The 26,988-nt window shown below is 44.5% G+C and overlaps 1 protein-coding gene across 1 annotated transcript; it reads left to right on the top strand.

Moving 5' to 3' along the window:
* Nucleotides 1–732: 732 nt before the first annotated feature.
* Nucleotides 733–26,974, top strand: SLC5A9 (solute carrier family 5 member 9). The gene is made up of 14 exons (XM_062580969.1): nt 733–882; nt 2,717–2,788; nt 5,252–5,356; nt 7,224–7,388; nt 10,021–10,126; nt 10,720–10,800; nt 11,545–11,750; nt 12,547–12,682; nt 13,624–13,731; nt 14,233–14,383; nt 15,625–15,793; nt 16,359–16,574; nt 24,600–24,747; nt 26,766–26,974. The coding sequence occupies exons 1-14, from the start codon at nt 748–750 to the stop codon at nt 26,972–26,974; spliced, it is 2,007 nt and encodes a 668-aa protein (XP_062436953.1). The 5' UTR covers nt 733–747.
* Nucleotides 26,975–26,988: the final 14 nt, after the last annotated feature.

The following is a 26,988-nucleotide window of genomic DNA, read 5'->3' as shown; positions in this document are numbered from 1 at the left end:
GTGCCTTAAGGCAAACACAAGCTAGACCGAAACTTAGAAAAGCAAAGTTTGCTGCAATAGAAATTGAAATATCATTATTACTAACTGCCCATATTATGATAGCACCAAAGAAACCAACCACAGATTAGCATCAGATCATGCTAGGTGCTAAATAAACACAGAACAAAATGTTTGTTCCTCTAAGAGCTGCCCATCCAAATGTACTGTGAATATTTATTTCCAGCAAGAGTATGTGGACTCCTCTGTTTAGCTGGCCATGGTCAGCAGATCCTGCACAAAAAGACATTTCATGCAGGCATGGCCTAAAAACCCACACCCAGAAGAAAGAACAACTCCTCTCTTAACTCAATTTTCTTTGGAGGAACTTTCCCTTCCAGGACACTATAGAGTAAGGTGATGGGGAACATGGGGGAACAAGCTGATCTGGTATTTATTCCTTTGCCGTCCTGGCAAAGGCTATCCCAGATGTGTAAATGGGAAGCAGAAATGACCGCTGGTCAGAGGACAGAGAAGCCTCTGAGAGAGCTGCTCACACACCAGAGGGTAGTACGTGGAGGGCCTTGATCGTTAGCCGTGGTCCCAAAGCTATGTCAGGGGTCCCCGGACAAGCATTAGCCACAGTCCTGCCGTTTTCCCGCTGCCCACTCACACCTTCTCCACCCTGTTAATTATTACAAGGGAACCGAAGGAGGCCGATGTGCACCAAAGTCCAGTGCTAAAGGGAAAATCAGCAGTTCTTTCGCAGCCATGAGCCAGCCTACCTCAGCTACCACGGAGCTGCCCACGCTGCCGGAGGAGACAAGCACGCCCGCACCCTTTGGGGTGGCAGACATTGTCGTTGTCATTGTTTACTTCGCCTTTGTCCTCGCTGTCGGGATATGGGTGAGTCTCCAAGGTGACTGGGTTTAGCTCTGCCTAGGAGAGAGCACCAGGCCCCTCCTGCATGCAAAGGTATCTGCCTGCAAAGTGCCTGCGTTATTCCAGACCCTACTGAGCAGGTGTTGGAGGTGACAATGATCTCCATTTGAGCACTCATCACTCCCCCACTTCCCCGCATGGGGACAACTATGTGGTCATTCCTTGCATTCTCTGAATGCTGTTCTGGAGCTGGGGTCCATCTCCAGTGCTGCAGCATAGTCTCAGACCACGCTGGTGGCAGGAAACAAGGGCAGGAAGGCTGGGGTGGTGAGGAGGAAGAATGAAATGAAATCTTAAAAAGATTGTTATTTATTATTTGTTCTCCTTGCTTTGTGAAGGCCTCTTTCACAGATATCTACAGTGTTCTGGTTGGCTGAAGTGTTTTTCTCAATCCTGAGGGAATTCAAGGAAAAGTGATTAAAGAGGCTCAAGCAGCCTCCCTCCAAAGTTGGGCCACCAGAACTCCAAATGGAGAGAGGCAGAAGCGGAGTGTAACCTGGCAGAGCTAGTAGATAGACTAAACTATTTCTGGAGCTGATGCTGATACCAAACACTCGGACATTTTCTGACTTGGTGATAGTACTGCTAACCAGTCTGGGTAGTGCCATGCAGACTGGTGTTTTGCAGCAAACCAGTCTAGTATGGTGCCCAAATGCCAGGGCCTAGTGGCTGAAAACACTTACACTAGGGGTGCTTGCTAGCCTATGGCTATCCTATGGCTCTTGAAATCCCTGCAGTACCCATGCGGCCTAAACGACGATGAGTAACATGACCACGCTAATGCAGGGCTCCTGGATAGCTTGAAACCACAGCAGTGAGAGGACACTAGGTGGCAGGGGCTGCTGAAATGCACAGTGCTAGTCACCTTGGTGTGGAGATGCATGCCATGCCCAAATTCATTCCTCGTCAGGATCCTATGGGATATGTGCTTGTCTCCTACTTCCCACTCTTGGGCCATACAATCCATCATTTGGCTCTGAAGGTGTTTGCTAGGTACTTGGCAACTCTGAGCCATATGAAGATTTGGGTCTGCAACACCAAGGAAAGCTGCCCACTTTCTGGTTAGGATGTAAGTTAAGAGGAAGCATTTCCCTCAGCATGGTCCAGCTGCACTGATGGGATATGTTGGCCGCTTCCCAGGGCATGGCACTGATTGTTTTTTCCCTCACACTGGGGAGAGATGATTGAACTTCTGCTTCTCTGGTGCTGCGCTTCCTGGGGTCTCCACAGCACTCAGAGTCTCTGCTTTGCCTGAAAGGACATCATGAATACCATGGCTTCTTTCCTCTGGCCTTGTCAGAGAAGAGTACCTGGCCTTCCTTAGGTTTCAGCAATAAGATTGCTACTGCTTTCCCAGTGATGGCAAAACAGAGATAAAGCAGCTTCTCTCTGGGCACAGGAAGATGATGACTATTAGGTCCCACCAGGCACTATGTTCAAAGAAGGGCTCTGCCAAGGTCACCACCACCAGTACTGGAAAACCACAGCTTGGCCCACCTCCACTAGCTGACACCTGCACACACATCTTTCCTCCCACATTCAAGTAGGCAACTGAGAGAATGTAAATCCTCTTCAAAATCAGGTCCCATCTGCATGGGGCCTTGCTTCAGCCTACATCAGAGCTACCTGCAAACTGTCTTTCCAAGCTGCTCTGAATAGGGGGTCCAGATGATTGCAATGATACCCAAAGGAGCTGAACTAGAGTGGTGCGAGAGACAGCTGACAGGATGTTTCAAGGCTAGTGGGATGGGTGCTGAGTCTGGCTTGAGGGTGCTTACCTTTTTTCTATGTTTTTCAGTCATCCATACGAGCAAGCCGAGGGACCACTGCAGGATATTTCCTGGCAGGACGATCTATGACCTGGTGGCCTGTGAGTGAATTGCTCCCTCTGTTTCTAATGGTTTGAAAATAATTCTAGAGCCAAAGGAAGCAGGTCTAGCAAGGGGACTCGGTTCATACACTTTTTGACCATAGCCTTGAGACACAGGGAATCCACAAAAAAAAAAAAACATCCCATGCAATTTTGCTAATGGGCTGCAGCCTGGAGCTAGCAGGCCAAAAGAATAGCTTAGCATCTTCAGTTTTTTCAATGTTCAGTTTCTCCACTATTCGTGTGAATGAGCTCTGATTGCACATCTGGGTCTGAAATTCCTTGGTCTCAACTCACTAAACATACAATTGTCCCCAAGGCCAAGAGAGCATTAGGTAATCTAGGAATGTACTATCCAGTAAAAATGCATTTAGAGATTCAAGAGGAAAATAATCCCAAATCTCTGGACTTGTGATCCAAGGCTTTGCTATTTAAAGTCGACATTATTGACTAACAATGTAAAGGATATAAACTTCAAACCACCACAGTATAAATCTTCACTATGAAAGAAACAAAATCTATTGAAGGTGCCTTTTCTTGGGAGTGAAAGGTACATATAAAAATAATTTAAAGTTTTAAAGGAATAAAAATGCCACAGGAACAAATACCCTTTTCAGCCAGTGCCGTACTCTAGCATCATATATTTCTGCAGTGAGTCATGGGTAATGGAATGCACCTCTCAACCAAAACACTGTATTTTTTTCTTTTTCTTTCTTTTTTCTTTTTTTTAATTTGGATGCACATTGCTCATAAATTCACTAGACTTAATTTTCAGCCCTTTCCATCAGAGACACATACATGTCTCTAAAATATGTTATTTCTTAAATGTTCTTTATACTTCTGTCTCAGCCAAGTGGCATTTAGTAAAAAAAGCTTAGCTTGATGCTTTTATCTAATTAGGAAGGGAGAAATTAGAAGATATTAAAATACAGTGTTTTCAAATATCCATATCCTCCTTCTTTTAAAACAAAATTCTCATTGTTCTTGGGTCCAACCACAGGTGGCCACAGATTCTGTTGGGTTAAACATGTGGGTGTAGGTTGTTCTTCACTCTTGGCTCTTCTAACTTACCTTCTTAGGTCCAGAGCAACCTCTAATGATGTTCACTTTTTGATTGTGATTGTCCAGCTAGAGAGCCAATTCGAGCTCTGCAGATCTTTCTGCAGGTTCAGGACCTCATTCTCTTGACCTTGAGTATGCAATTTACACATGTATTTTTATGGTAGTGACAGATTTCTGCTGTGTGTTGGACAGCCTCAAACAAACCCTGACATTATGGCTGCTGCTCCTGTGCGACAATCTTCTGTATTTCTGTGTCTCTCTGATGTGTATCAGGAAAGCTGTTTACATTTCTTGGGAGCTCCAGTCCCTATCCAAGGTGCAAATTCTCATTGCAGCTGCCAGTTCTCTAATCAGGACTTTTCTTAGGCAAGAAGGAAGAGCTGTTGGCAGGATTCACTGTGAGCATTCATGCCATATTAATGTTTTACTTTGTGCAAAAGAGAGAAGCAGGTCAAATTCCATTATTCTTTGTTTCAAGTTGAGCAGTGCCAGGGAGATAAATGCTACTCATAGAATATTTAGCTAAAAGCAAACTTTCTCGGGAGAGTTCACAGCTCAACTTAGCCTTTTGGTAACTTCTCAGCTGACCTTGAAAGGGATTTGGCCTTGGCATACAGAAAGGAGGTGAGGCTTTGTGCCAAATAAAAGTAGTAATTAAGTCAGATATTCTTTGGCCTGTGTTTAAAGCAGCCTGGAGCTTACATTCTTCTAATTAAGGGGTCAATGAGCCATGCTAGCGACAGTATTATAGTCAGCCTGAAGCATTAGCATTTTCCTACCTACTATAGAGCTGAGTATCTTTGAACCTACCTACAGGCAATGAATACAAAAGGCTGCATGTTTCTAGCATTGTCCCTGCTGTGCGTCAGTGATCCGCTGCTTCCTTAGAAAGAGTTCTGAAAGGGCGTTTCTGTGACCATGGCTATGTAAACACCACATCATGTTCAGTGCAAGACTTAAAGAAAGAGGGATCTCTGCAAGCAACAGAGAGGTAGAGCCTGAAGGGTCAGCAAGGTTGGAGAAGGCACCTTGCTAGCTGTATAACAAGAAAATGGAGAAGTTCATCACATTTCCTGGACAGTGACGTGTCTGGTTTCGTTGCCACCAGACTTCCCCTCCCTGCCACAACTGACATGTATCTAAGGAAACCATTGCCAAAGTGAACTCTGATTAAAATTTGTGTTAGAGTGGGTAGAAGGCAACAGATACACCTTTAAGACATAAATATGTAAGGTGTTTATAAAGGAGGGAGGAGAGAACCTAACTCTCCATTACTGCCCAGCCACCTGCCTGAAAGGAGATAAGACCCTGGGAAAAGCAATTGAGGGAAACGTTTGCACTAATATAGAAATTTCTTGAAGTAACTTGCTGTTTTTTTTGTGCCTGTGCTGTGTGTTTCAGATTGGAGCATCTCTGATGTCAAGCAACGTGGGCAGTGGCTTATTCATTGGCCTGGCGGGCACTGGAGCAGCTGGGGGCCTTGCTGTTGGGGGCTTTGAGTGGAACGTAAGAGTCAGCTAAGCTGGCAACTAAAATATCACTATTTACAGAAGGACTGGATCTTGTCTCCAAAATCAGCTGCTAATAGTGTCAGAAACTCCAAGTTCTCAAACCTCAGGAGAGAGACCTCCAGAAACTGAGACAGCTTTAAAAACATATCTTAATTTTACTTTAAATGGAATCCACTTAAATTATTAGCTCTTTGACCTTCCCACAAGCACATGGGCCATGTTTTTAAGCTTCAGTCTGCTGTCATCAAGACTAAGATAAAAGATACCATATGCCAAAAAGGTACCTGTATAAACACAGGATTCTGGGAACAGGGACTTTGAAAAAAAAGCACTATGTGCTGCTAAGTGCAGTGTAAAGCCATGAGACTTGGCAACACTGTATTCACCTGTCATCTTCTGAAATGTGACATCTCTGGGATGAACATCTGGGTGCAAAGGCAGGTCTCATTCTGCCCAATTGAAATAACCTGGAAAATTGACACTGATACCACAGAGAGCATGAAAACTGGGCCCTTTGCGTGTGACGCTAATGAAATTTCTCAGATGCAGTGATGAGAAGTGAGATTAGTGCCAGCCTCACAATACGCATTGCTCACCTACCTCTAAATCTCTTGTCTTCATCAGCAGAGACTGCTAATAGTGCTGGATACTTGCTAAGCACAGGCAGTGCCCACCAAAGGCTTTTTCCTGGTATGTGTATTCACTGCAGCTGTTTTTTCTAAACCATTAAGATCACCTTCAAATACTTTGTCAAGAACCCAGAGCCTGCATTCAGGCCGATGCATGTAGAACATATCAATATCACTGTATTTTACGTAAATCTGTGCAGATGCTTTTAGAAACCCATGAAGACAATAGCTTGAATTTTAGGGCAAATTTAACTTCATGTGTTTAGATACATTTCTTTGAGATTGGAAAGGACCTTAGAATATTCCTTTATTTTTTCCCTGCAGCATAGGATGCCACTCAGCTGCAGAATCAGTGGCAGTTACGGGCATCTTTTACCTACGCATGTCTTAGCCACTGCAGGAGCCATAGTTGTTCTCCTCAGTCTCTCACGGTCTTTGTCCCCAAGGTTCAGTTTCATTTCTGACAATTTAAATGACTAATCTAAGGAAAATCTAGACTAATATGAGATACTTGGATGAAAGGTAAGAGCCTGAGACATCCAGAAGGTGGGGTTTGATAGCTTAATGGCGTTTATATAAATTAAAGATCTCCTATTTGGGCTTTTGCTGGGTTTTGGAGAAGAAATACATGAAGAGAAATGCCTTTTTGCCTTCCAAAAGAGTCTTCACCTGTAGCAAAGCAATCAAACTGCCCTTGATCTGCCTGACATAGAAGCAGGTCTGTTTCTGTCGAAAGGAGAACGTCCTGGTAGAGTCTTGCCGTTGCTTATTTTTATGCTCCACAGGGAGAGTCTGTTGCCTCAGCCTCATCACTTGCTAATCAAGCAACAAGCAGATGCTCCCATCGTTCTCTGAATCTCTTAACTCTTCGTTGCCACAGCAGCAATGACTGCAAAGGCCAGCAAATACAACATCTCCTTTTAAGATACCCATAGCAACAAAATACATCGTCTTGCCAGAGGCACAGAGATGGAACAGGATATGTCACCCTGTGACAAAGAGGCAAGGGACGTAAGAGGAAAAATTCAAAGTTTATAATTCTATTGCAATAATTCATTTGTAATCATATCTTCTGAGCAGGGACAAAATCCTATATGCATCCCCCAGACTATTTCCCAAATACATTGCATAACACTGCACCCTTTTGCTTTCTCAGGGTGTCCACTGAGATGAAGGAGGGGACCTTCCCATGCGTTGAATCACGTGCATTTGTTTTCTCTTTCTCATTACCAGGCTACCTGGGCACTCCTGGCTCTTGGCTGGATCTTTGTGCCTATTTACATTGCAGCAGGAGTGGTCACTATGCCCGAGTACCTGCAGAAGAGATTTGGAGGGCAGAGGATTCAAATCTACATGTCTGTGCTGTCACTCATTCTCTATATATTCACCAAGATATCCGTATGTATCCAGTTGAATGCTATCCTTGTGTCTAGGGCAGGCACAAAACAACACAAGGCTGCTCAGAGATAACTCAGATGTCCTCGAAAGGACCAGCTCAGCTGTCAGAAACAGTATCACTGTGTTACTGTGCTTTGCTCAAGTAAATAACTACCTCTGCATTGATCATGGAGACCTACCCCGAGAGAGAGAAAAAGAAAGCCCTCATTAAACAACAAGAACTTTACGGGGATATGGCAGCTAATTACTAAATAGTATAAATACTGTAGCTGCCTGCCTGCTTGTGCCCATCCATCAGAGCGAACCTTAGGCAATGTAGACAGGGGAGCAGTCGCGGCATTACCCCATCTGAGGATTTGGCAGGCTGCATCTTGTAGATGTGACATTCTCTTAAATCACCATAAATCTGCAATATCCTAGTGATTATTTTGATGCTGTTCTTGTAATTGAGTTTTCAACACTATGATATTAACATATTGCAGTTATTCCTGTCTCTCTCTGTAATTTGTGTTGTATGGTAAGAGGGAGATAGGTTCTAGTTTAAGACAAAACTCAGCAAAACTCCTGGCTGCTTGCTCCCTGCTGGTAGCATTGTACCCTGCTGGTAGCCAAAAGCAGTGTAAACTGTTGGATATTTTCTTTCATTTAAATGTCATGAATGCAGATGGATAACTTATGCTTAGAGATTTCATAAGGACTACCTGCACCCTTGAAGGGAGAAGACTATATTTTGGAATCTATTACAAGGACTGAAAATGTCTGTCCTTTGTGCCCAAGTTAGTTTTGACTGGACTCTGTCAAAGTATTTGATGTCAAACTGCCCCAGAAGACATTGACTGGAGATGCGGTGCCCACATGCCTTTGGAAGCAGACTTCCCAGGCTGGCTGTATCTCATGTCTTGGAAGATGTGTTTCAAGGAGCTAAATAAGAACCACCCACTCACTAGGCATTGCACTGGGGGATCTTGAGGAGAAGTGGGGATGTGAACAGGTTGAGAGTGCCGAATAGATTTCCTCCTCCAACAGCCAAGTGCTGGTTGTGTCATTCATTGCTGCTATCACTGTCTCAAGGTGCTTTGCTCTGCAGGATTGAAGCATTTCCTAAAATAAGTTCTTGCAAAGAGACCTTTGGAGCAAAATGGGGCATATGCAGGGTAAATAGAAGGTCTTTCCTGCTATAACACAGCACTGTGCACAGTCAGGCACTCAACAGGCATAGTAGGAAGAGACTAGTCTTTGAATATTACCTTCCTCAAGGCAGTACTTGCCAATGCCTTTCAGAGCAGCACCCGGCCCTAGTCATTGTTTTTTCATCTCAGTAGTTTCTTCTCTGTGCACCTAATTCGTGCATGGCTGACGGATGTGACTAGTGGAGTTTATGGGCACGACAGGTGCTTTCTATTAAGCACTGCTTTTGTAGAGAGCTAATTTAGCGGCTGGCTGGACAGCAGGCACTTGGTTACAAAAAGGATTTTTCCTCCACTTTGTTTTTTAACCAAACACAGGTTAGCAACTAGGACACTGTAGAGTGCTTTCTGCTTGCAAAGAAGAGCAGAAAACTGAATAAACACCATTGTCAAAGGAGCAACTCTGCATGGCTAGAGAGCTCTTTGCATTTCCTAGTAGGAAGTCAAGGGCCAGAATGCACAGTTGCTTCTGTAGTGTCCTGACGCCAGCACTTCAGAGCATGTCTCAGGGTTGTGGAATCAGGTGTCCTGGATGCTTGCTTTTCAGGTGCTTATTTGGGGGACATAAAATTCTTGCACCATACCTTCTATCTCACTTTGCAAATGGCATTGCCTATGTCTAACTAGGTTTACAGGTGTTCTTCAGGTTAATTTCCCAACATATACATGTCTGTCATATCATCTTCTACATCTGAAAGATATTTATCTGCATAATTCTAGGTTTCTCCCAGATGCTGGTTTCTCTCTCTCTGGTAATGGGTCCAATCAAAGTGAAGCCTATGGGGCTGTATTTCTGGTCAGGCCCTCAGCAGGTTTTACCTGCTTTACTGTTTTACTGGAATCACTCTAACATGCTGAATTGTGCAATAGAAAAGCAGGCTGCTGACTATTTCAGATGAGTAGGTTTCATGGTTTCATGGCACAAGATACAGTGATTCATCAGGGGTCTTTCAGGCTGAGACTATCTCCTGGCCATGAGGCCACCAGGCCACAGTGATAGAAAAAGCCTGGCCCGTGCTATTCACCCCACTTTCCTCATGAATCTGCTCTGTGGAGAGGTGGGCCCAATCTGAAGGCTCCTATCTGTTGCCTTCTCCCCATAGATCTCTTCGCAGTCAATACCTTCACATGCCATGAAGGGTACCTGTAAGATAGTCATTATTTTGGTAGCTTTGTGGTCCCTCGGGGCGGGACCTTGATTTTCAGTCTTTTGCTGCCCCATCTCTCAGAAACTGATAGCTGTGACCTGAAAGAGAAATATTCTTTACACTGAGTACAAGAAGATTCACTACCACCAGCCCCCTGGCTCTCTCCTCCTCTTCTACTTCACCTTCATGGTGTCCTCCCTTTGCTTTCACCTGCAGAAGGCTACAGATTGCTCCATTAGATTTTACTTGCATTAAGCACTGCTAAAGTCAGACCTGCTTTATTGTTTTTTCTTCCAGACAGACATTTTCTCTGGAGCTCTGTTCATCCAAATCTCTTTGGGTTGGAACCTCTACTTGTCCACTGTGGTCTTGCTAGCAGTGACTGCTGTCTACACTATAGCTGGTAAGGAGTTAACTTTAAAAGAAATTCCATAACCTGGAGCCTAGAATATAATTTTCCTCTTTCCTCTATAGGGGAAAGTATTCAGGTCCTGATCTATGGCAAAGATTCCTCTGGATGTGTGTAGTACCTGCACTACTGTCCTCGGTTGCTGATGACTTCTGGCTATTCTTCTCTCCTTTCCTTGCCCAGGGGGAAATCACTATTTGGAGATTTTCAGTATTTTCTAGAGGAGTTTCTCATATTGCAAATGCTTTTAGTTTCCTCTGTGCAGACAGATGCCACTGTCCGTATTTGCTCGCTCTTTTTTTTTTCAACATTGGCATTTTTAGCTGCTAAGATGCTGATTTCAGCTCATTAGAGCTGTTTTCACTGCCTTCATATCCTCTCCTGAATGTAGAGAAATGAGTCAGGCAGTTCTTCACAAGACAGCTTGTGAGAGATCCTGGGGTCTAGCTCAGTACCAAGATCTCCTGGTGGATGTGTCCTGAAATCACAGGGATGGGGCCAAGGAAAGCATTTTGCCAAGTGAGCTACCTGTTTCCATGTAAATATATGTGTTCCCTACTTAACATTGTGTCTGTTTCTCCTGACAGGCGGTTTAACAGCTGTGATATACACAGATGCGCTGCAGACACTGATCATGGTGCTGGGTGCTTTGGTGCTTATGTTCATCGGTAAGGAGACCTGCAGTGGCACCATCCACTAGTTTCATGATCTCAAGATTGTTAGACCTTAACAGGATATTTCATCCTTTCATGTACATCTCAGAAGTGGGCTTTAATCATTCACACAAGTGGTGCTGGCACAACTGGCACTTGCTGTCCACCCCAGCCAGTCAGTCTTGCTTCCTCCTTTGTACTAACTGTGTGGAGGGAGGTTCTATATAACTTCCTCTTGGCTGTTTGGGATTACGTGAAGTTGCCAATGAGCTTGCAAAACTATATCCCAAGAGCCAAATCCTGCTGTCACTATAAATTCAGGGTAATTTAGCTGACTTTCCTTACTGACTTTGGCAGTTATTGTGGATTCACCTGAGTGTAACTAAGCATTAAGGAAAAAAAAGGAACAAACTTAACAATATCAGTCTTTGCTTTAAGTCTTCTTGCTAAATACAAATACAGATACACCTTATTTCATTTCATACCTTCCTGCTCCAGCTCTTGGAGGATATTTGAGCAAAGATCAGATTCTGAGGTCCTCATGGGGATTAGGTTCATGGAGATGGGGATTAGGTTCATGGAGATTTTCTTGCATTCTGGGTAAAATCCAACTGATTCCTGCACAAACCTTGCCATCAAAAGCAAGGCTGGAATGAAAAAAAAAATAGGAGAGGAAGATAGAGAAGAATCATGAGACTCAGATAAAAGAATGCCTTGCAGGACGCACCAGACCTTAAATCACTACTATTTTCTTTTCAGGATTTGAAAAAGTTGGTTGGTATGAAGGACTTAAGGAGAAATACAGCACAGCAATACCAAAGGTCATAGTCCCCAACACAACCTGTCACCTCCCACGTGAGGACGCCTTTCATTTGTTCAGGGATCCAGTCACAGGAGACATTCCTTGGCCTGGCCTTATATTTGGCCTCTCGGTGCTGGCTCTTTGGTGCTGGTGCACTGACCAGGTAAAGGATATCTTCCTCTTCTTTTCAGGCAAACCACTGTGGTAGTATTTCCAGGACACTCCTCAGTCTGTAGATCTGTGAGCTGAAATGTGTTGTGCAGGTGTTATTGCCCCCATTACTGGACTAGACCAGAACAGCTCACATCCTCCACCTTCTCAGCAAGCTTCTAATTTTGTGCATTTGTTAATGTGGGGAAAACGTGTTATTTTAATCTCTCTTCATCCCACTATCACCTGGTGGGTGTTGGGGGGGGGGGGGGGTGTTAATGCAGTTAATTTGACAAGAAGGTGAAGGAACTGCCTCTACAGTGGCTTTGTGTGGACCCTCAGGCAAGTCACTCATATCCCAGCTCATCTCAGTTTTGTTATCACTATCCAAGCTACAAACAAGGAAAAATGTATTTGTTTCTTAAGAAAATTGCTTTTGTGGTTCAAGGTGATATAATCACCAAAACCTACCAATGAACTTTTACCAAGTCCGTTTTATTCCTTGTCTCATGCTGCTTTGTGCATTGCTGCACAGTCGCTGTGTCTCCAGTCCTCAGGATGGCTTCATTTCAGTCAAGGGCAAAATGATTTCTGTAAAGGAAATTTCCACAGTGCCCTCTCCTATAGCCTGTGCGCTGAGTAGTGGCAGCAGGCTGCAGTCAGCTGAGATGGGAAAGTTGCCACTGGCATGCAAAACTCCCTGGGACCCTGATGGATGAAAGTCATCCATGAGAAGAGGAGAGAGGGGATGGATCCTGCTATCTCTGCAGCACTTCTGTTTACTCCCTGCTGCCTTTCACCATTTACAGGTGATAGTTCAGAGGTCTCTCTCTGCCAGGAACCTTTCCCATGCCAAAGGTGGATCTGTGCTGGGAGGGTATTTGAAAATCTTCCCGATGTTTTTCATCGTCATGCCAGGAATGATCAGCAGATCTCTTTACCCAGGTAGGCCTTCCTGTGTTCCTCACTGTAGGATGTTACACCGGTACAAGCAATAATCCCACCAAGGCTCCCTAGCACTGTTACACTTCAGCACCTCCCCTGTCCTTGGAATCTTGCAGGCATACTCATAAATATTCCTCTTATACATTGATGTTCTCATGGCCTCCCTTCACTTCTGCTGCTCCCACTGCGGCAGAAGTCATTGGGAGTACCCATGTTGGGTATGTTGTGCCACTGGGGGCATATAACTCCATGCTATGAATGTTGCATGCATCTATCTATCTGGAGGAAGTCAGTGAGAAGAAATATATGAAGCACTGAGGTAGTTCTTCAGGTCCTATGCAGTATGTCTGTTAGGCTTTTGGTTCGAGTCATAGCAATTTGCAATACAGATTCATGTAATTCCTGGTGGATTTTGCAGGGCAGCTTAAATCCCTCCTCTGGGGAAGAGCAAGAGTTCCCCTCACGTTGTCTCCTGAAGAGCACTTGCTGATGGTTTCTTTAGAGCATTCTGCTTGTTAGAGAGACTACCCTGGTTAGGAAAATCGGTTCAGGAGGAAAACTTAAGTGCCTCTGGTGTTTCACTCCCAGATTTCCTCAAATAGGAGTAAATCAGCCTGAAACATTCTTGGTAAGCCACCTGACTACCCAAAGAGACAATTCAGTTCCTACAAAGAACAACTCACCAAGGATTACAATTAGGTAGCATCCAGCAGTGCTACATCTATACCTTGGAGAAAATTGCAAAATGGCATCTTGAAATTTCACCTTTATTTTATGACATAAAATATTCTTCACCGCAACGCACTATAGCAGCATTTCCATCTATACCTCTGAATTTATATTAAGCCATAGAGGACATCAAGATTTGTTCTCTTGAATTATATATCCTATAGCTGAAAAGGCTTTACACTGACTTGTTATTATTTTCATGTCTCCGAAAGATGAAGTGGGATGTGTGGACCCAAACATCTGTAGAAAGGTCTGTGGAGCTGAAGTGGGTTGTTCTAACATTGCCTACCCTAAACTTGTAATAGAACTCATGCCTGAAGGTAAGAAAACTTTATATGTGTAGAAGTGGGCTTGAGGCAAGCACTGCATGGTGGGATCAGACTGCCCATATTCGTTGTAAAGATAAGGAACTCCTTTCCTGCAGCTGTTAGCCATTGAGATGAGTCTTTTCTTCTACAACATAGAGGAATATGTCTACATGTATGTACACAATGAAAGAGATGATAGTGAGTCTGATAAGAAAATGGAAAGTAAGAAAGTGCAAAAAATGCTGAAAGAAACAAAGCATCTTCTGATTTTTCAACTGAACTGTTTGGTTGTTATTTTTTCAAGATATATATGTGGTAAATGCATTTTAAAAAAAGAAAAATCCCAGAGGGTTTTCTTTTGGATGCAAGATGTGGGAGTTAGTACTCAGGAAGTGCTCGTATCTTGGCCTAAACCAGGCCACAGATCAGTCGAGGCTCTGATGCAGTACATACTACTGCTGCTAGAAAGCAAAAGGTCTGCTTCTGATTTGCATCCCCCTGTTTTTAACCCAGGGCTCCGGGGTTTGATGATCGCTGTGATGATGGCAGCCCTGATGAGTTCCCTCACCTCCATCTTCAACAGCAGCAGCACTCTCTTTGTTATAGACATCTGGCAGCGGATACGCAAAAAGGCTTCAGAGCAGGAGCTGATGATTGTGGGCAGGTCCTTACATTTCTTTATGTCTCATTGCTCTCATCATCTGTTTTGACTGCAGTTTTCACATTCTTCAGTTTGGCTCACTGAGAAAACACTCGTGCCTAAAACATAGAACAGGAATAGAACAGCATGGGAAAGTGCATTATGTTTTCCAGCTTCAACTCAGACTGAGCAAAGAGAAACGTTGAGCTTACCTCTGAGCTAGGTAGATCATCACTTCTGTTTTGTCTAAACATAACATAAATACTGCCTTCATTGCAATATACAGAAAAGCCAAAGATTGTCCATCATCAACATCACCAGTGGCTTTTAAAAATGCACTAATTCTGCATCAGACAGGACTGATACAGTGCAATTGTTCCCTTTTCAGGGAAAAGAGTAGGTTTGATTATGTGGGCTTCCCAGTTCTCTGCCTCTGTGGTAAGATATAGTGACCCTTATGGGCAAGCTTTAGTACTGCATTATATCAGAGGTGTGCATAGTTTTCTTCCTCATAGAAGAATTTAAGCAACATTCTGCATGATTGTGATGCTTTTCCTCTCTGCCTGCAAACAGTAAGTTTCAAAACTTAGATATGAAGTGGGTGAAGGATGCAGGCAATTGCATATTTCACTGCCATTAGGTACTGAGAGGGGAAGTACCTTTTGTTCAGCAATATGGGGAAACCCTATAACAACCAATGCAGAGATGAGGGAGGGTACTGTATGCACCTGAGACCCCAGAAATAATTTAGTAAACAGCATATGCACTGGTATTTGCCATACGCGCTAGACTGAATATATTATCTGCCTGGCAAGGCAGCATAAAGATGGTTAATGATCATGAGCTTCCAGATCCCTATCTTCATTACATCAAAGAGACAGCATTTCGAAAAACATCTCACTCTCTAGGACACACCAGACTGAGGGGCTTACAGTGACCCAGCTCATGGCATGAGGGCCCCATAAAGAACCATTATGTCCTTGTAGAGCTCCCATGCAAGCTGACTGGCAAGTCCCAGCATAACCCTCTCTGAAATCTATGAAATGAGCTCTGGAGATTGGTTGTATTGACTTTCTAGAGGAAAATAATGTTCTCTTTTCCTGTGTACACACAAAGAACACTTCTTATGTTCTTCTTGAGAGCAATTTATGGATTTTTCTTAGGAAATTCTGAAAGCAATCAGAAGTGTGGTTTGCTGCAAAACTTCATTTTCAGGAGGACTTCATCACCTGTAGAGTTAATATCCTTTTATCTTCATCTTCCAGAGTTTTTATCCTCATCCTCGTAGTCATCAGTATTCTCTGGATCCCCATCATTCAATCAGCCAACAGTGGCAAGCTCTTTGACTACATTCAGTCCATAACCAGCTATTTAGCCCCACCAATCACAGCTCTATTCATCTTGGCAATCTTCTGCAAGAGGATTAATGAACCTGTAAGTGGGATATCATCAGCCAATTAATACACATATTTGATATTAATAATAATAATGATAAAAAAAAATCGCTACCTAGACCTAGAGTCTCTTTGGACTCAAAGCCAGTCCCACTAATGTGTGACAATTAGAAAACATTTTCCTATCATGTATTAGTAGATATGCCTCTGGTGCATGGGGGTTTGCTTCCAAGAAGCCACTGCAAGTGCTACTTCTTGGCAGTCTCTACTGAAAGAACAAAAGCCAAAGTTTTTCCTCCCTCAGGGATGGTGTCTTGGGGTCTGGCTGGAGGCATGTTGCTAGGAGGAGACTCTTGCATTTTCTGTGCTCTATCTGTTCTGTGTTCAAGGACAGAAAGAGAAAATCAGGATTTTTAACTGAAAATGTCCTTCTTTGATATATGTCAGTGTGGGATTCCATCAGGCATAAAAGGTTTTAGTCTAAGAAAAGAACTGTATTAAAAAAAAAAAAAAAAAAAAAGAAGAAGAAGAAGAAGAAAGAAAACTTCAACCAAAGGTAACATGTTCAATGACCTTCTTTTTTTTCTATGCTTGCCTTTTCTCAGGGTGCTTTCTGGGGCCTCATGATTGGGCTGGCTATTGGTCTCATTCGGATCATCATGGAGTTTATTTATAGCACACCGGCTTGTGGTGAGGAGGACAGAAGACCAGCTGTGCTAAAGGACTTGCACTACCTCTACTTTGCACTCATCCTCTGTGTCCTCACTGCCATTGTCATTGTCCTTGTTAGTCTTTGCACCCCTCCGATATCTGAAGAAAAGGTAAGTGTCTTGCAATGGCACATTTTTCTTAGAGACCTAGTTTGTTTTCCGAAAATGTCTAAAACCTGGACTTTTCTCTTCCTCCCATGGTTGGGAAATGGTGTATAATGCATATGCTGCAAAGAAACACCTGCTCCTCAGCTTTTTATTTCCCAGGTCTCATAGTGTTAATGCTTCCTGAGGCACTGAGTGCTCAAAATTGAGTGCAAGTTCCCATACTGTGCCTGGAGCTGGGCAGACAGTACAGCCCATCATAACTGGAATAGAAAGGAGAAGAAGAAGGGGGAAGGAGAGGAAATTGTATTACAGAAGGCTGCTGAGGAGGGATTAAATATATCTAATTGTAGCCTCTACCCTATTTCAGCAGAGCCAGCATCAATCTTATAGGCAAACAAGATTAATATCTTCTGCAACATAGGCATTTAGGAAAATAACATTTTGTCCCAATGTGATCTCAATTGCATTTAATAACTTTGAGTCAGGCGCAGCTTTCTTTTACTTAACAGATTTAAAACAGCACCGAGTTTAGAGGCTTTATTTAGTAACACCTTAAAGCAACTATTCCCCCTCCCAAGTTCTAAAGCAGCTGTCCGTATAACAAAACTGCCATCTGCCTCCAAAGGAAGGTTACTGGATAAATTTAAAAAACATTTTTTTCTGTCTAACTTCCTAAAGAAATAAGGGTGATGCTTTCATAGTAGTTTCTTAGCTTGTGAAGCATTAACCAGCTCCATCAATGTTTGATTGAATGATAGCAGTGCCAAAGATCCCAGCTCCAAAGGACTACATGAAAGCAGATGCTCAGATAGGGAAGAGAAAGACGCTCTTTGTGCCTGCATTGGGATACAGTCTCAGCTTTTATTAGCTATCAGAGGATCCACATGGGAGCGAGAAACACTGGCAAGGAGATGCCATTAGTTCTACTGCTTATGGGATGACTTGTTCACTACTGCTTGGAGGTGGGCAGATGGCTGCCGGCAATTAAATGCTGTGGTTTAATGAGTTCCCACTTATCAGCTGACCTATGATAACTAAACATGTGCAGCACTCCCTGCCCACAGCAATAGCAAGATAAGATGCATTAGCGTAGCACTGGCAAAGAGTGAGCGTCATACCAACAGTGCAGGAGATGAAAGACTGGTCGTAGCACCTACAGAGTTTTTAGTCTGATCTCAGTGCTAGAGACACAAATAAAAAACATTTTAAAAGGTGGAGTGGAGAATAAGAAAAGGCATGTAGATCAGTGGAATCTGAGACAAAAAGTAACATGTATTTACCAACACTAGAGCATGGCTGCCTAACCTGTTTTGCTAGACAAAGCAAGCTTGGTCTATCATATCTATCTGGACTTTATAAACTATATTTATTACCATACGGGATGTGATTAGCTACACTGGGGAAGATTGTGGTTAGTAAAAGAAGTATCTGGCTGCAGGAAGGTACCTTTTGTTTTGATGTTATCTAGCCATTTCATTGGTAACTATGTTGCTAGACCCTCCTGACTTTGTATGATTGTTGTTCTTGTTGATGATAATGATGATGGCCCAAAGTCCTGCAAAGGAAGACGTGTATGAGGTTAAAGTGTGGCTTATTAAATAGGACAGATATTAAATGAACTGAATGTGCACAGAGGGCTAGTTAAATTAAGGCATATTGAGCTCAGAGCTCAACAAGTGGAACTCCCAGAGAACTGAAGAAAAGCCCAGAAAGTGTCCGTTAATGATGGGATGAACAACTACTATATGATGGGATGAGCAACAACTATAATTGCATCAGGGAGAAAGAGGTTTTGACCATAAGAGATTCCACATAAGGGACTTTCAGTAGAAATAAGTGAGTTAAGAGCTGTTGGACTTAAGGGACCTTATTGACAAACTTCTCAAAGAGCCAATGCTCTTGCAAAAAGCGGGTAAGACTGGTAACAGTCCAGGGATGATGGCTAACAGGAGGGCTAGAGAGGAGAGCATTTTCTCTGAAAGAACAGTGCACAGTTATCCTCAGAGAGCAGGGGCTGGGGGGTCGCTACCCCCAAACACAGCTGGAGAGCCAGAGAGGGAGGGGAGCCAGCTAAAGCACAATGCTGGCATGAGAGCAAGAAGAATAAAACTGGCTATCAACAAATGTAGACTGGACATTTTTTAAAAATGTTTTCTAAAAAAAAAAAGTATTCAGTGTAGTCTTTTGGTAGGCCATGGACCCCATGCAGAGGTAAGCTTGGTACTTGACCTCTGTGTAAGAGATTCTGTTTAAGATAATTAATGAGGTGATTGGCCATGACAGCAGGATGCTGGACATGGAGACCCAGATGAGTAGTCCGATGATGGTGTCTAATGGTGACGATCATCAATGAGTCATCAATGTCCCATGTGTGACCCCCCCTGTGCCTTCACAATGAAAATGAGCAGGGATAACAATTTGTGCCAGTAAATGGTAACTAATTCCTTCTTTATATGGCTCTGTAGGACTGGGGAGTCTGCCTGTATTTGGTTTTAGTCTGATTTCCATTGAATTCCTGTTATTTACCTCTAGTTTCAATAGGAAAGATCTGACCTTGTTCATCAGAGAACAGCCAAAACAAGAGGAGATTTTTACTGAGGTAGATGCCAGTGTAGCTGGGTTGCTGCCTGTCTGGTATGTATCTGAGTAGACAGCATTAAAATCATGATCTTTCATTTTCCCTCAGTCAGACTCACTCCAGCTTTCGCGCTGCACATGAGCACTGGTAGAGGGTGGGACCATTATGTGCAGTGGAGCGGTTTCCCGTGCTGTCCTACTGATGTGCTTGGGTGGTGCTGAGGTGCCCTGCAAACAGGGATTGTCTCCTTGTCTCAAGCCAGTCTGTGGCTGCGTTGAAATGGCTGAAGTACAGGAAGGTTGCAGGGAGGAAAGGCAGGAGGTAGACATCTGGATGGACATGTCAGGCTCTAACCCTCTAAGTAGAGACCAACGCATGAACTTAATCTTTGACTACAGGCAATACTGGGTTTCTCTTCGTTTTGCATGTGAATGGGTAAACTTGTGGTGAAGAGCTCTCATGTCCCTGTGATAGTGGCTGAGGGGGCTACGGGATGTCCTGGCCAAGGATATCGGGAGATTATTCCAGGCTCTGTATTCTGGGCCCTGTATGCTTGGACAACTCATTGAATGAGCACTAGATTTTCCCCACAGAAATTACATGGGGATCATTTTGCTGGCTCTTATCTGCACACTGCTTTGAGATATAATGATGAAAGACACCATATAAGAGCTAGGAATTATGCCATTTATTTTGTCAAGCAAAAGGAAAAGAAAAGCAAACCACACACACACAAAAAAAATAGCCAAGGAAATATAATAATAGATCAGACTTCAGCAGATGTAAATCAGCATAGCTCCATTGCGTTCAAAGACCAGGAACAGCTGGTGAGCTCAGTTACGCTACTTTACACCAGCTGAGGATCTACACTGGACGACTTTAAATATTGAATCTCAATGCTTTGCAGATAGCAAATGGGTAGAAGGAAAAAGGAGATTTGTATCTGATGTTAGAGCAGTACAGTTAATGTGCCTGGCTTTAAATGAATTACAATCCAAGAACTGCAAGCTGTAGCATTTTTTCCCTGCTGTTTTGGACACTCTCCCATCCCTGTGGTGATTGATGCTGTGCTGGAAAACAAGTATGCAAGGAATTTGTTTGGTATGCTCCAGAGTTCATATGTCTTCATTGTAGGTAGTCCATATTGTGTCACGCCGTCCTTGAAAACCCTGCAAAGGAGCTTACAATTAAATTTGAGACTGTGAAGCTGAAACGCAACTGTCAGGTGCCAGATGGCATTTTGGAACAGAAGGATTTATTCTAGTTTACAAACAGAAGAAAAACTTTGCTGAGTTCTTGCAAACTCCCTTGTCTGAAGAAAATGTGGAGGGGAAAAAGGAGAAAAACAACCCACAAAATAACAGTGCTACGCAAGCAGGTCACCTACCCAGGGATCAGGGCTTAGATTTGCCTGTCAGGCTGATGGATCAGCAACTCCAGCTGTCGTGTTCAGTCAGGGATGTTTTCCCAGTGTGCTGAGGTCTGATGTCTCAGTTTATGTACCTAAACTAAGTCTGACTACATATGGTAGCCAGGTTTGATATGCCCAGCTGGTCTGAACCTACACTATGCACTCCTGAGGTGCTGAAACTGGGCAGGTTCAACCTCCTACAGCATCGTTTAGTGCCACTGAGAGCAAAAAGTGGTTGACTCCTGTGGAAACCAGGCACTCACAGAGGAGCAAACCAGCCAATTTTCCCAGCAAACCCCAAACCTGGCTCCACGCCTGCATCAACTGCACAGCCCTGGTGGTGTCACTGGCACCTCCTGCACCAGGATCTTAAAGCACTTTGCAAATGCTCTGCTGCCCTTTCCCCCACTGCTGAATGAATCTGTGGAGACAGGCGTGATTTGGGTGGAGGGGGAGTCATATGTGGCCCCATTTGGCTCTACTCATGATGCTGCATGTCCAGGAGGTCTGTAGCACAGGAGAGGCACCATGGACTGCCAGTGGCAAGCCCAGAGTGAGAGAATGGTGAGAGGAAGCAGGTTTTGATGGCCTGGCAACGCTGATCATACACAGCCTCCGCTTTGGGTGCTACAGCTGGGACCAGGCGAGCGCCATCCTCCTTTGCTCCCAGCCCAAGCATTACTGTGCCCTGGTGAGTGTAGATCCCCCAACCCCATCCACCAAGGGGCTGAGTCATTCCTGGAAGAGCTACATGGCTCCTCACAGGTGGCACTAGTGCCCACAGGGACATGGGGCTCCCAGAGTGGTGCCTGAGAACTGGAAGAAAGCCAGTGTCACTCCAGTCTTCAAGAAGGGCAAGAAGGAGGACCCAAGCAACTATAGACCAGTCAGCCCCACCTCCATCCCTGGAAAGGGGATGGAACAGCTCATTCTGGATGTCATCTGCAGACATATGGAGCAAAAGAAGGTGATCAGGAGTAGCCAGCATGGATTCACCAAGGGGAAATCCTGCTTCACCAATCTGATAGCCTTCTATGATGGAATGACTGGCTGGGGAGATGAGGGGAGAGCAGTGGACGTTGTACACCTTGACTTCGGCAAGGCTTTTGACGCTGTCTCCCATAACATCCTCCTAGATAAGCTCAGGAAGTGTAGGTTAGACGAGTGGACAGTGAGGTGGATTGAGAACTGGCTGAAAGGCAGAGCTCAGAGGGTCGTCATCAGTGGGGTGGAGTCTAGTTGGAGCCTGTGGTTAGTGGCGTCCCCCAGGGCTCAGTACTGGGTCCCATCCTGTTCAACTTCTTTATCAATGATCTGGATGAGGGGACAGAGTGCCTCCTCAGCAAGTCTGCCGATGATACCAAGCTGGGAGGAGTGGCTGACACACCTGAGGGCTGTGCTGCCATGCAGAGAGACCTGGACAGGCTGGAGAGCTGGGTGGAGAGGAACCTCCTGAGGTTCAACAAGGGCAAGTGCAGAGTCCTGCACTAGGGAAAAAATAACCCGAGGCACCAGTATAAGCTGGGGGCTGACCTTGTGGAGAGCAGCTCTGCAGAGAAGGACCTGGGAGTGCTGGCGGATGAAAAATTGTCCATGAGTCAGCAATGTGCCCCTGTGGCCAAGGCAGCCAATGGTATCCTGGGCTGCATTAGGAAGAGTGTTGCCTGCAGGTCAAGCGAGGTGATCCTGCCCCTCTACTCAGCCCTGGGCAGGCCTCATCTCGAGTACTGTGTCCAGTTCTGGGCTCCCCAGGACAAGAAAGACATGGAGCTACTGGAGAGAGTCCAGCGTAGAGCTACAAAGATGATCAGAGGGCTGGAGCATCTGCCCTATGGGGAACGGCTGCGAGAGCCTCTTCAGCCTGGGGAAGAGAAGACTGAGGGGGGATCATATCAATGTCTACAAGTACCTGAAGGGAGGATGTCAGGGGGATGGGGACAAACTCTTTTCAGTTGTCCCGTGTGACAGGACAAGAGGCAATGGGCACAAATTGAACCATAGGAAGTTCTACCTGAATGTGAGGAGAAATTTCTTCCCTGTGAGAGTGGCGGTGCACTGGAATGGGTTGCCCAGAGAGGCTGTGGAGTCTCCTTTTCTGGAGATCTTCAAGGCCTGCCTGGATGCAACCCTGTCTTAACACACTCTAGGTGACCCTGCTGAGCAGGGAGGTTGGACTAGATGATCTCCAGAGGTCCCTTCCAACCTTACTGATTCTGCAATTCTATGATTCTATATGTGTCAGTGTTTCTAAGGTCCAAGTCAATTATCTTAAAGCAGCTCCCTTGCCAGCAGTTCTCTTTATTTATTTATTTGCTCGCTTGCTTTCTCTACATATGCAAAACATACACCATCTCCTCCCTCCTCCTCCTTCAGTCTCACCTGTTTGTAAATTTGTGCTGAGGCAGTGTAACAAGTTTGTTAGTCACACCATGGCTGCTTCCATGGCCATGAAGAGCTGCCAGCTTGCCCTGGTGTGTTGGTCTGGGTGACAGAAAAGAGCATAAAGAAGGACTTCAAGGAATTTACCTGGCCAGAACTCACCCCAGGAGGGCTGAAGCTGAAGCATTTGTGTGAGACTTCACTGATGAGTGCCCATGGGTCCCTCCCGCTCTCAATGGATGAAAGCTTGGGTGCACAGCTGCCACGCTTGTGGGCTGCCCCTGCCAGCTGTCCCTGGGGCAAATAAATGCTGAAGAAGGAAAACAGTGAACAAAAGCAAATCTGGCAGCCCATCACTCTGTGCACGCTTGAGACAGGAGAGCATATCTCAGCTGAGAGCATTACTGATGGTGCCTAAGCACTGTGAAGGGCAAGTCAAGGCAGTAGAAGGTCTGCTAAGCTCTTTCTGGTTACTGGGTATGTTCAGAAGCAACAACTATTATCCATGAAAAGAAAAAAAAGTATTTTTTGGTGTGTGCTTTCCCACATGTTACTGACCATTCCCCTCACTCTGGAGATACTGCTCTCCCTCGTGACCAAGGGCCTGGCTCTGACAAACTGCGGATTCATGAATACAGGATAGTGGCTGGGTTTAGTGAACAGGCTGGCTGCTGTCAGAGACACGTCCTGGGTGGGTAGGTGTGGATATGCAATGAGGTAACCCAGGGGTCTGTGCTGCTTTGAGCATTTATCCTGTCTGGCAGAGTCTGAACTCCAGGGAAACACCAGTCCTGGCAGGTTTTGCTGCAATGGGCAAAAACAGTCGTCAGCGACTTACACACAGAGGGAAAAAAAAGTTTCTTGAATTCTTTAGTACCCTGAAACTTTGCTATGTTCCAGTGACATTTCCTAAATGATAAAAAAAAAAAATCCTTGAGAAAGATGAGGATCATCAAAATCAAAGCAATTTAGCACATCGTGACAAGAAAGATTAGCCCTGCCCAATGCTCATCTTGGTTGAAAATGATTTAAATAAAGCTATAAATCTTCTGGAAATTATGCAACATTTTATGTCAGCTGAAAACTGCTGCCTAGATTTGTGTCTGTAAAATTCAGAAATTAAACTCACGTTACTTTGTAAGTGAGTGACCTGTTTGAGATGTTCATTTCCATATGGGCAGAGCAAGTAGGAACCCCTCTTTGGATGAGCGAGTGACTTTGCCTGACATGTGGTCTGCAGTGCAGGTTCACTGCCTTGGTGCCAGCCTGCAGCTGCAGTGCAGCATGTGCAGGTGAGGGAGGACATGCTATGGACAGTGCCAGCTTCTTACAGGCAGAATTGCTCAGTATGGGCCTTGCTGTCCTGCTCAGTTACGTATGGAGGTTGAGAAAACACTGGTGCCACCTAGCTCCTTGGAGAGCCATGGCCAGCTTAAATTCAGGGTTGATCTGTGAACCCGTGGGATGGCACTGGCTACCTGTGCAGGAGTGAGGACATCTGCCTGAAGGGGAGGTGGCAAGAAAGCGGGGGAACACCATGTCCTTAGAGCAGCTTTGCCAGCATCTTTTCACACACATGCCCCATAACCCAGGACATACCTGGCTGACCAGTCTGGGACTGGCAGGTGCTAATCTGCTTACTCTTCATTCCTCTGTACAGCTTGCTTGCCTGACGTGGTGGACTAGACACAGCAAAGCACGTGCCATTGACCTGGAAAACTGCAAGAGTGAAGCAGCACAAATCAACCCAGCCACGGGAGAGAGCAACATGGTTGAAAATGCAGAGCTGGGCGATAAAGAACAGTCAGGTAGGCTGCCTGGTGAGCAGGCATGCAGGACTGCCTGGGAGTCTACAGCCAGGATAAGATCCTCCCAAGACCCTTCAAAGCCCTGGAGAGGCCATCCATTGCATTCACAGGAGTCACACCTTGTATTTACAGGTGTGCCAGTTGTGGAGACACAGGAAATTAATGTGTAATGGCTCTTGGCCTTCCAAACATATCTTGGAGGATTTAACTTCATGGCCCAATCCTCTGAAAGGCTCAAAAGGACTGCCAGTCCTGAAAAGCAAAGAAAACCCACCGTTCATTAAAATCTTATTTCCTTTTCCTCCTTAAAACAAGGTATTTGCCCATCCAAATGACCTGGTCCATCCCTGCCCCCGTCACAGTGTCATTTTAGCACTTCAGGCCTGGCAAATTAATGATGTGATAGACTCCTTGGATGGGGGTCATCAGTCACCTCCAAACAGCCTCTGGCATGGTGAAGGTCTTGCACCCAGCTCCACTCATGGGCCTGTGTGTTCATGATGCTGCATTGATCTGTTGCTTACAACATAATTTTGAGGAGATCCATAGCACAATGGCAAAGATAACATTGACTCTATGGCAGGCCCTGTAATCTCATCTCCCAGCACATATGAATGCTATTTATACTTGTCTTCTAGCATGGCTAGCAATTAAAGCATTTATGTATGTGCTAGAGATGCTTCTTCCTTACCCCTGTGCTGTCCCTATTGGATTAACTCCAGTCAGTGATGCTATAACCTGGTACATCAAAATGGTGTCATGGTCTGAAGGGGAACATACTGCCCTGGGAGCTCTGCTTCTGACTCTTTGGATGCCCCAGGGTAAATCTAAAAGCCTCTGTTTTCTCATTTACTCTATGCCAAGGATCCTCTTACCTTAGGATAAAAGCCACGGTTAAGACTCAAACTTAATTTATTTTAGCTGTGTGCCCAACACAGTGCATTTAAAAAGGGGGAAGACAAAGTGACAAATAAGCTTAAAGAGCTGTCAGGAAGGAAAGAGAGAGCAGGAGATGCTACATCTGCAAGCTTATTTTCAGAGTAGCCAGAGGTTTCTTCTGCAAAGCCACTAAAAATTTCCGTTTTTTTGATTTTGAGCTTAACCTTCCAAGGTCACAGCGTAGAAACACTCACAAGAAGGTCACATATACAGGATTTTTTTTTTTTTTTCACTCTTTCCTTTTGCTCATCAAAGGATACAACGGATGCCAGTACCACAGTACCAATTACAGCCAAACTAAACAGAAGTGAAGCACTAAAGAATAAAGAAAACACCTTTTTTTTTTTTTTTTTTTTTTTTTTTTAACAGAATAAGTTTTGGGCTTAAGTTGAATGCATCTGTTCAGCATTATTTATTATTTCTTATCAATTGCTACTTCACCTAACTAGCTTATCTTTTTATAAATGAATGTCTTGGTAATTTGGTAATTAGTAATGATGGGAAAGGAAATGCAGAATGCAGCAGATGACAGTTTAATGAGTTTTTTTTTTTCAAGTAACACCTATTTCAAGGCCTTGTGACATTCTACCTTTCAAAAAAAGTTATATCTGGAAAGAACACCCAATGAAAAACACATAGCACCAGGCTGACAATTAAAATGTATACTTCATCCATGGCACATCACGTGTAATAAATAAGCCAGGAGATCTCCAAACAGGCCATCATCCTGTCAAAAATTTGTGAAAGTGGATGGAAACCTGGTCGGGGAGGAAGGAGAAATGTTCTGTTAATTAAATAACGAATGAATCATGTCACAATCAACCGACAGTAATCAAGCTGTGCTGTAGATGATCCAGGCAGTGCTTTGCTTCTCCTTTCTCTTCTCTTGTCTTCTCCCCTCTTCCCGTCCTGTCCTACCTTGTCCCTCTCCCACACAAGCCTTGCCCTGGGAGTCTCCTCTCATCCAAGGTGCACGTCAGACCCCGTTGCAGATTGCCCAGTGCACCTCTAAATTGGAGGAGCATGGGAGGAGTCACCAGCCAGAGGGTAACACTCATTTTTCTGCCCGTCTCTCGCAGCTGCCAAGCTTCCTTGTTGGAAAGTGCTCTACTTCTGGTTCTGCGGACTATCCAACAGTCCTGTCCCTACGCTGTCCCAGGAGGAGAGAGCTGCCCTGGAAAGGAAACTCACCAGTATTGAGGAAAAACCCCTGTGGAAGAACATTTGCAATGTTAATGCTATTCTCTTGCTGGCCATTAATGTCTTTTTGTGGGGATATTTTGGCTGAGGATGGGGAAGTAG

This window comes from Rhea pennata, chromosome 8 (assembly GCF_028389875.1).
Source record: "Rhea pennata isolate bPtePen1 chromosome 8, bPtePen1.pri, whole genome shotgun sequence".
NCBI lineage: Eukaryota > Metazoa > Chordata > Aves > Rheiformes > Rheidae > Rhea > Rhea pennata.
The sequence above is the reverse complement of the archived record's forward strand: the minus strand, read 5'-3'. Positions and strand labels throughout refer to the sequence as shown.